Below are 10,378 nucleotides of genomic sequence, written 5' to 3'. Positions count from 1 at the left end.
GAGGGTCAACGGGTCAGGCGATCTGACGAGTCGAGCGAGTGAGATCAGTAAAAGTAGCCACATCATAAAAATACTCCATTACAAGTTTAAACACAAAAGTTTTAGCGACAAAATGTTCTTAAAGGTCCGGTATGTGATTTAGGGGGATTTACTGGCAGAAAACAAAATTTAGTATGTTTTATACAATCACCTAAAAATGGTAAATGTTTTACTTAGAATGGGAACTTTATATCTACAGAGGGAGCAGCTCCTCTTTCATGGAAGTCACCATGTTAAACCACCATGTTTCTGCTGGAGCCCAGAACAGACAAACCAAACACCGGCTCTAGATTAAGACTTTTATGTTTGTGCAGGTTTTCCAGCCATGGTAGGTTCTCCTGCAGGCTTGGAGGGGAACAAAGAGGAACTGTAGTGTGTAGTGTTGTGGAGAACAAGTATAACGTGCCATGAAAGAGAATTACAAATATCTCAGAACTTTTCTGAAGTACCGTAACTGAGCAAATTCTACTTTCCATCACCGCTGCGGTTCGTTTGAAGCATGCTGAGACCTTTACCCTCATCGAGTCGACCTTGAAGGTTTCTGAGAGAGTTTCAAACCGTTGCAGTCTGGTGAAAATCTCAAACCTCCAGCACGTCGACTCTTCAAAAAACAAGAAAAAACACAAACCTATTTTAACAACTTGAGTTTGACCGCGTCTGTGTTTCTTTCAAGGACGACCAAGTTCTCTCAAATTAAGCAAAGTAAAACTGGAGGAAGGAGGTTTTCAGTCAGCAGCAGAAACATTTGACCCTCAGACTGTTGAAGAGAGGATCCGTCATTTGTCTCAAATCAAAAAAGAAATCCTCCTTATTTGGACTCAGAGAGATAAAACTACAAGTGAAGATGAGAAGGAACATACTGAACCAAACATGAGGCACAAACTGAACACATGACAAGGACAGGGAGAGAATAAAGAGCTTATTTTCTCAAAACTCTCTCTCTCTCAAAAAAAAAGTTGGATTTTCTGACCTTGGAGACGAGTCTGAAATGATCAGAGAGACAGATGGACGGATGGAAGGATGTTCGAGTCTTTGTTTTCCAGTGAGGAATACTTGGTGAAGGTGAAGACGAAGGGCGGAAGAGCAGCAGGTTTGATGAGTTTCCACACTGTCGGCTTCTTCCGGTGAGAAGTCAGACAGGAAGTCAGGCACACAAACAAGTTATAAGAGCCTCCGAACACACAGCGAGTGAGCGAGCACAAGAATATTTAAAAGTGATCTGCTGAGGAACAAATATTAGCTTTTAAATTTGTTCTGCAGTTTAGTTTATTTGCTTTTAAATGGAAATAAATAAATAAATAAATACAAGTCTTAATCATAATGGCAGAATTTAAAAAGTTTTATTTTACTGGTCCTAGAGTTTCCTACAAAGGCGGATACAGTTTTCACAAATTATAGGGAAAATATTAAACTTACAGAAGCCCCGAGAGGAAAGTGAGAAAAATAAATTCTGGTGGTCTCTCTCCTGTTTTGTGACTTAAAAACATGTGAAAAAGAAAAAAGTTTTGTCCAAGCAGCAGCTTCTGAGGCTGAAAGAACTGCAGTTCCTCGAGGGACAACTGGAGGCTCCAAAAGTGAGTCAACCCCCATAAAATCTGAACATGATTACAGCCTGGAACAAAAACACTTTTCTGTTCAGGACAACTTTTATATAACTGAACTGAATTAGCTGCGAGTAAAACCCGAGTCAGGTGCTGCTGAGATGGAGACGGCGGTCTTCACGGCAGCTTTTAAAGAACTATGGGTGATTATTTATTACACAGTCCCTGGTTTTGTCAGGATAATCTTACTAAGTTTCTTTACTTTTACCCCCCACCCCCCCCCACAAAAAAATATTGACAAAAACAAAAAACATTATAATAAAAATGCTTAATAAAAGTGTTTGTTGTGTTGTAATACTCGCTTTGGCCACAGGAGGCTGAAGTGCAACATTACCCCTTAACTAACTGACACACACACACAACACACAGACCTCCTGTTTAGAGTGCATGAAATAAAATAAAATAAGACGATGAAACAAACAGAATGAAAAACACTTTGAAAAAACAAACTGACAACAAATATTTCCTCCATCTGTTTTCACATGATGGAAAAAAGGAACTTTAGAAAAATGATCCTGTAAAACTGTGGTGAAAAAAAGCAACTTAATAAAGTAAAAATAAGGATTATCTGTAAAAACCTTTTCTCACCTGTTTAAATCATAAAAATCAGATCAGCTTCAGAACATGGATTATTAAAAAGTGATATTATTTCTCACTTGCCTGTCAGGGCTTCTGTATACTAGATCTACAATGAATCAATTAATAATTGATTATTAAATGAATCGCCAACTATTTTTAAAATCGACTGATTGGTTTGAGTAATTTTTTAAAGCAAAATATTTCTGATTTATTAAATTATTAAATGTGAATATTTTCTGGGTTCTTTCTTCCTCTCTGACAGTAAACTGAATATTTTTGAGGACGTCATCTTTGACTTTTGTAAACATTTTATGAACCAAACAACTAATCAATTCATGGAGGAAATGATCAACAGACTGATCGATAAAGAAAATTAGTTGCGGCTCCACCATATACTATTAAATACATCCACATCTCAGTCAAAGGTTTGATAAATCTAGAAGTCTAAAACCTGAAATCTTTCATCGCAGTGTGAAGAGATTTAACTGAATGATCCGGACACATTTTGATAAATCGAGTGCAGAAATGATCAGTATTTTTCCCGGCCTCCGTAAACACTGCCTCCATTTTACCTGACTGGTGATCAAATAATAATAATGATCATCTTTTCCAGGAGCAATGCCAGGATTTATATGTTGGTTTCGATCAAGTAAATCATTAGAAAACTATTGGACCTGTAAAATAAAGTGTCAACAAGTTTATTCGAACCTTTATTATCAGTCACAGTGCTTTAAATATTAACAATAAATAAATTAACTGTATATGTTTAAGCCTCATTTACAGCTTAAATAATTTAGTGATGCTTTTAGCCTCCTGATCACATCGTACCCAGATTATTGGGATCAGAAATTAGGACGTTTCCCAGCAGACGAATCGTTAGTGAAATAAATAAAACCCCACAGACAGATTCTGTTTTCCGGTTTGTCGGCTCACGTCGCTGCGTGTTCGTGTTACGAAGCTGCTTTAAGAGGCCGACACCTCAGTGGCTCTTTGGTTTGGGGAGTCGGGAGGAGCCGGAGGCGAAGGCAGCCATTTTGACCTTCACCCCTGAGGTGCCGTTGCTCTCTGCGTCGTGAGGCAGCTGCTTGGCCACCCTGGAGGTCTGAGACAGGAAGAGGCGGAGCTTGGAGGGCGACGAGGGCTGCAGGGATCTGGCGTAGGTTCTTCTCCACTCCTTCGTCTCCTCCTCCTCCTTCCCCGCTCTCTTCCCATGATCCTTTCCTCCCTCGGTCATGCGGTCGGCGGCGATGGCGTCCGGGGCGCTCTCAGCGGGGGTGGAGCGGGGGTTAGCTGGAGGCGGCGGAGCGGGGCGTCGGTGCGTCAGTGGTTCCTGGTCTTCCTGGCTGGAGGAGTGAAGTATCTGTGACTGAAAACACAAGAAGAGAAAAATCAAAAACAGCAACCAGGACTCACATTTTATAGATTTTAGACTTTATGATGTTTGAACACATAAAGAACGAAGAAAAATCTGCAATGCATTTACATAATTTGTCACGCATTCGCATCAACAGCGAACTCTGCTGCAGCGTTCACGGTTGATCTGATGTTTAAATATAATAAAGACACAAAGACAAAGAAAGTGAGAGAAGTGAAACCTGCTTTGTTTAATAATTTATCACTTGTTGGAGGTGAGAGGAACAGAGAGAAGAATAGAGAGAAAGAGAATGAAAGTTATTCTTTCAGATGGTTGGTCATTTTAGACATCAGAGCTTTGATCTGTGTGTGTGTGTGTGTGTGTGTGTGTGTGTGTGTGTGTGTGTGTGTGTGTGTGTTGTCTGCTTTGATGTAGCTGCTGATGTATAAGATGTTTATGAGCCTTTGTTCACTTTCTGTACATTATGTTTTTATTTAAAAAACAAAGATATAGTGCAATTTCTTCATCTTCATTCTTTAACTTTTGTGAGAGACACACGGAGGCAAGTGTTTAAACTTCAGCTGGACGAAAATAAACCTATTTCAGTTTTTTTTAATCTATCTTCACTGCAGAACGTGTTTTATTTATCGGTTGTTATTCATCACAGCTCGTTTCTGTTTCCACTCATATAACTTTCTAAACTCTGTTACGATGTGAAGAAAATCCAGAAGACAAAAAGTTTCATCAGGTTTTGGTTGCAATAATTAAAAAGGCTGTTATGTGAGGGAAAACTGAATTAATCAGTTCCATCTTTTTGCATGTGTCTTTTTCTTGGTTTGGTCTCTGTCATCAGAGGACATGATAACGATAAATCAATGATTGATTAATTGGTCGTTAAGAATTTGGTCGATCAAGTGAAACTGAATCAATCTACTGTCAAATAAAGATGTGAAATGTACCAGATTTTTTGAAAGTGTGCTTCATATGTTATCTGATTCTGAAGTATGTTTAATATGTAGATCTTTCTACGGTTCATAGGCCGTGTACAGTAATGCTGTCAGAGAATATGTAAGATTATAGTACAGTTTTGCTTTATTTGTATTATAATTATTAAAAATATTGGTGACAATTTACTGTTTTAGATGTTCTCTTTTTTCAAACATTTATTGAACTTTTAAATATCAAACATCCACTGCAAAGTGTTAACGACTCTCGTAGGATCACTGTATTGTGTTTATGTATATTTTCTATATTCTGTATAAAGAATTTATATTGATCTGCATCTGCCTCAAAAATCCAGTGTTGGTCGGACCCTAAAAAATGCTTTTGTTATTGTTTGGTATCAGCAAAATGTTTGTTTTTTTTAATAATGATTAATTGATCGTTAATGTTATCAATGATCTATTAATGAACGTGTTGTAAAGTTGCAACACGAGTCATCAGTCATCAGTTTGACCGCAGAGATCTGGGAGGACGTTTGAAAGAGACTCAGATGATTCTCAGGGCGTCCAGAAAACCACGTCAGTACTGTGCTCCCTGCGGTCAAACTGTCCTCTGTCTGTCTCTGAGGCTCCTCTCTGTCTCAGCGTGGACACGAAGCTGCATGGCGGGCGGCTGTGATGACACACACATGAAACAAGTGCCTCGCTCGCTTCGTGCTTTTAAAGGAAGCGGGTAAATATGCTGAATCAAATAGCACTCAGCTGTACTCTTCAAGGGAAAGAAGTGATGACCACTTTCCAAAAATGTTCTCAACTTCAATCATGTTTCCATGTTTTAAAAACATCCTCTCTTCTGACAAAATGTTCCAGGTCTCAGAAAACATCCTCACTCTGCAAAGATATCTTCAATTTCCCAAAGTGTCCTCACCTTGACCACCTGATTTTCTAATAAAAAAAAAAAAAAAAAAAAAAGACGTCTTCCTTCTCTGGGTGTGAAACTCCAACAGATACGGGAGGACGGCGGCCGATCACTCAGCAGTATGTAACAGAGTGTGACTGATACAGAACCGTTAAGCTTCTTGTTGGTTTCCACACGTTAATCCTGCAGCCTGCTCTCATCTACACACTGATAATCCGATTTACACCGAGAATCAGAGGGAAAGTAAAAAAAACTGAGCAGTGAAATCCATCATGTGCTGCGATCTCAGCTTATTGATCCTGGCAAACTCCTGTGAAGTAATAACTAATCTGCTGTTACCACTCAGTGTCGCTCTGTGCTGCTGCTGAAATTCACCTTTATTTCTTTTTTTTTTTTTTTACAGTATTTATTTTTGCCTCTTATAGTCAGACAATCCTGAAAAAAATAAACATGCTGAGATTTAATATATATTGATGATACTTGAGGGATTCCTCATGATGCTCTCAGATGATGTAGTCAAAAAAAGTTAGACTCCGTTTTAGATTTGGAGACTGAACTCTTTACTACTGTTATTATTGATTATTATGTCAATTATTTTTGTAACTTTTTGACATGTTGTCTTTTCTTTTGACAGTTACATGAATAAAATAAGTGGACAGCCTGTCGTCATCTCACAAAACATCCTGATTTTCCAACGTTTCAAACTTTCCTTCCTTATGTTAAATATTCAACAGTTACTTAAAGGCAGCTCTTATTTGAACAAACTTATCAGGTTTGGTTAACTTTCTTACATTTAGTATAGAATTACTTTTCTAATTCTTGACAGCATCAGAATGAATCCTGTAGTATTATTATAGTATATCTTATTTAATGTTATTAATTATTATGATTGTTAACATGAGGATAAAAAATTTGGAGGATTGTGGCGGCCAAACTTAAATTCTATACACAGGGAAAAGCAAGTTAAAGGGATAGTTCCGATTTTTTGAAGTGGGGTTGTATGAGGTATACATCCACGGTCAGTGTGAGGAATGTCATGATATCAGATTTTCATTACATGTTTACTGTGGCTAAAATAAATCAATATTGATATTATCATGGTATCTATAAAAAATCTGAAAAAAATAAGAATAAAAATGTGATCAGTCAAATTCATCTTTAACTTTGGCAGTGGATCCCAAACTGGGGGGGGTGACTGGTGGTGAGGTTATGATTTATGTGGAGGAAATAAACAAACAAGATTTCACTGATGCTAAAAAATCTACTTGAAAAGAAGTGAAGAGTCAAACGAACAAAAGAAGTTAATCAATAAGACAAACTCACTAACAGATGGAGGCAGCAGCAGATCAACAAATCCTGTGTTTCCTGTCAGAAATGTCTGACTGACAACAAGGAGAAGCAGTGGAAATGTTTTAAATGAAGCTCAGATTTTTTTAAGGTGTCTAAAATACGTGTTGTTGTTGACCCTGTCCACAGCAGGACACTTTCTACACCAGTACTTCTGCTTCTCCAAACTGGGGACCTCCAGTCTACTGTAGGTAACACACTGGCTGTGGAATAGTAGCTACCTTCAAAAAATATGAACTATCCCTTTAAAAAATATTTCAAACCCCAAATCAATCTGAAACAATCCTCATCAAACTACTGGTTCATTCTTTAGTGAATGAAACGGCAGAAAAATGATAAAAAATGCACAATGCAAGTTCTCAGATCTCTTCAAAAGTCGAGTTTAGTTCAACCAACAGAGAAAAACTAAAAGATATTCTGTTTACAGAAAATCACCAAAATCCTCCAGTTTGACAAGCTGGAACCAGAGAATGATCAATATTTTTTACTTCATAATAATCCTTTGATTCAACAGCACAGCAGCTGAATCTCATTTCAAATTCTTTATCATTTTTTTGTACTGATTTCATGCTCAGGGATTTTTACAGAGCTCAGAACTTTACATATATTGGTCAAATAAAAAACAAAAAGAAAATAACTGAATGAAAAACAAGATGATTAAGAAGGTTTTCTACATTTATTCATGTCCTGGAATGAAACCTGATCTCAAGTTAGCAACATGAATTCATTATCTATTTAAAGCAAAAACTGATTTTCTGATTAAATAAAAAGTAACTAAGATCATGAATTATTTGTCTTTTTAATCTTTTTTATTGTGCTTAGAATTTTTTAATAAATCCATTAAAGCTCCGGTTTAAATTGACTCACTCAGACCTCACTCAGATTATCTCTTGCAATGATTTTAAGACTTTTTTTTGTGTGTTTACCTGTATTTACTTCTTGTTTCTGAGTTTCTCATTTTGAAATGTGTCAAATGGAAACATTAAAATTTTATCTAGAGATGGACTCAAGAGTCTAAGCATTAGTTCATATTAGCCAGCTAATACGTAATAACTAAACGAGAGTCGTTATTTTAGCCGACAAAATCAACGGTCGTCAGCTACAAATGAGAAGCTGCTTCTGTTTACTCCTCTAAGGAATCACAGACCTCAAACAAGTTTTTTAATTGATCCTGGCTGGTACACAATCACACAAAAACATTTTCAGGCATCCAGCCCTCAGCAGTGTGACCAGGATCTGTGTGACGCCAGAGTGGAAAGCTTTACAGGCGTGGCAACAGCAGCTAAGTGACAGAGTGAAGTAGACCTCACAGCGCCAGTGTTCAATTTTAATGTTTGTTCGATTAAAGAAAAATGACCAGCAGGAGGCGATGCTAAGTTTCTGTAGCTCTGTGTAGAAAGCCTGAACAAAACACACCTGACAGGAAGGAAAGACAGTTACTGTCTCCTTGAAAACAAGATGGCACATCTAGAGGAGTCTGTCCTCAAATTAAACTGTAAAATAATCAAAAATATTTATGACTCTGACCAGACATTTCAGCACTAAGTCATGTTTTATACACTGATGCTGGAGAGACAGTCTGGTTGGTACTAAGAAAAGCTGAGCTCTGTTCAGCACTAGTTTCCTTCCACCTGCAGCAGGTAGACACAAACTCTGCTTCTGTAAAACTGATGAACAAAACGACGCTCACAGAAACACTCACTGAGAACAAAGTGAGTGAACAGCTTTCTCCTCTTTCTGTCAGCAGCTACATGACAGCTCTGATTGTAAACAGGGAAACTTCTGTACGGAGGAAATTTAGCAGTAAATAAGAGAAGTTCAGTGAGACCCGTCACATGCTGCTGTGTTCGTCCTGATCCTGACAGCCTCTGTAACATAATCACACACTCTGTTCGTCCTCGTGCTCACTGACTGACTGACTGACTGACTGACTGACTGACCGACTGACTGCTGGGTTTGTTGTGCTGCTCACAGTCATGTAACACAAAAACACAGCAGCCAGTCACAAGCCTAACAAGCCTATTACACTGTAAAGACAAAACAAGCTGACTGATCCCGACTCCCTCTGAAGACACTGCGTCCTTCTGCCTCCAGCGTCCTTCTGTCTCCAGCCAGCTGGAGTCAACCTGCTGTCTTAATATGGTCACAACCTGCAGAGACAATAACCTGTGATCTGCAGAGGTACGATGGAGTCTGTCCACTTCCTGTCTGCACGTTTAACTAGTGCTGCAAACTGTTGGCTCCTTCCTTAATTGGTCATTGGTAAAATTAACAATCAATTCATCAAACTTACAAAATCTTGTTGCATTCATGAAACAACCCCTTAATCAAAGGTTCCACAGCAACATGTTCCACGTTCTCTGACACCCGTCTGTTTGTAACTGTAATGGAATACAGCTTAATTCACTTGATTGTTTGTTTATTGAAGCAGAGAAAGAAAATGTCCAGCAGGAGGCGACACTGAGTTTATGTTCTGTATCTGTGACATGAAAACATCTGGAGGTTCTGTGGAACAGAAAGCAAGAGAGGAAATACTTGCTGGTGAACAGTGACACCTAGTGAGGGCTGGTGGTACTGCAGCCTGTCTGTCTGTCTGTCTGTCTGTCTACCTGCAGGGACCCTTTACAACGTCTTAAAGTGTGTCCGAGTCCATCCCTCATAAATAATGCATGACAGGACGGACAGATTAAAGAGAAACAGAGAGAAAGGACACAGAAAGAAAGAAGAGGAAAAAGCAGGAGGAGGAGGAAGAGAGACAAAGACGGTGAGGCGATACAGAAAAAAAGGACAGAAAAGACAGTAAAAGGAGGAGGAGGAGGAAAAAGACGATGAAGAGAGAGGAAGAAGAGAGTGTCCTCGACCGCATGCAGGTGTTCTCAAGGAGGATTCACCTTCTGTGTGTGTGTGTGTGTGTGTGTGTGTGTGTGTGTGTGTGTTGGACAGAGAGAATCACTTGACTGCCAAATTTTCTGCTTCCCTGACGACAACATATAGGACGTTACTTTTACACACACACACACACACACACACACACACACACACACACACACACACACTTTTGTTGGCGTACAAAGTGCTGATCCACCTAAAACACCCCCCCCTCCCTCACGCTCTCTCTTTGCTGTCCTCTGATTGGTCCTCGGAGGCTCATCAGATGAACAATATCACTCCACACTGCATCATCAATTAGCTCAATTATTAACATGATTACATTCCTGAATAAACATGAAGTCTGACCTGCTGGTAAAAGTACTCTATTACTCTGAGTACTGCGTTAGTCTAAAAATGGAATAATGTAAATAAAAGTGTTAAATAAATATTGTGACATTGATAACTGGTCTTTGAACGTCACATTTTCTGTTAAAGTAACAGATTTTGACTATTGTCTCTAATTTGTTTTGACATTGAAACGGAGAGAGTGATGAGAAGGGAAAGAGTGTTTAGCGACCGCAGTAACCCACTGGAAATATACAGCAGTAAGAATATCGTTCATTGTTTTTGGGTTTGTTTCTTTGTCTTTTAACATGTTTATCTTTTTTGGAAATCTCAGTGGGAGGTTAACAATGTTTTTTTAAAAAAAGTGAAAAAAATCAGCAGA

At 38.5% G+C, this 10,378-nt stretch overlaps 1 protein-coding gene across 1 annotated transcript in view; it reads right to left on the bottom strand.

Annotated features, from left to right (window-relative positions):
- Window positions 1-2,253: 2,253 nt before the first annotated feature.
- Window positions 2,254-10,378, bottom strand: part of LOC146311509 (uncharacterized) — a 31,137-nt gene continuing 23,012 nt past the window's right edge. Inside the window, exon 13 of the mRNA XM_084741597.1 lies at window positions 2,254-3,585. Coding sequence (XP_084597723.1) covers window positions 3,199-3,585 — 387 coding nt within the window. The 3' untranslated portion in view covers window positions 2,254-3,198. The remainder of the gene's footprint in view (window positions 3,586-10,378) is intronic.

Source organism: Lutjanus erythropterus, chromosome 17 (assembly GCF_056507025.1).
Source record: "Lutjanus erythropterus isolate fLutEry1 chromosome 17, fLutEry1.hap2, whole genome shotgun sequence".
NCBI lineage: Eukaryota > Metazoa > Chordata > Actinopteri > Lutjaniformes > Lutjanidae > Lutjanus > Lutjanus erythropterus.
Note: the sequence above shows the minus strand (reverse complement) of the source record. Positions and strands in the feature narration are given on the sequence as shown.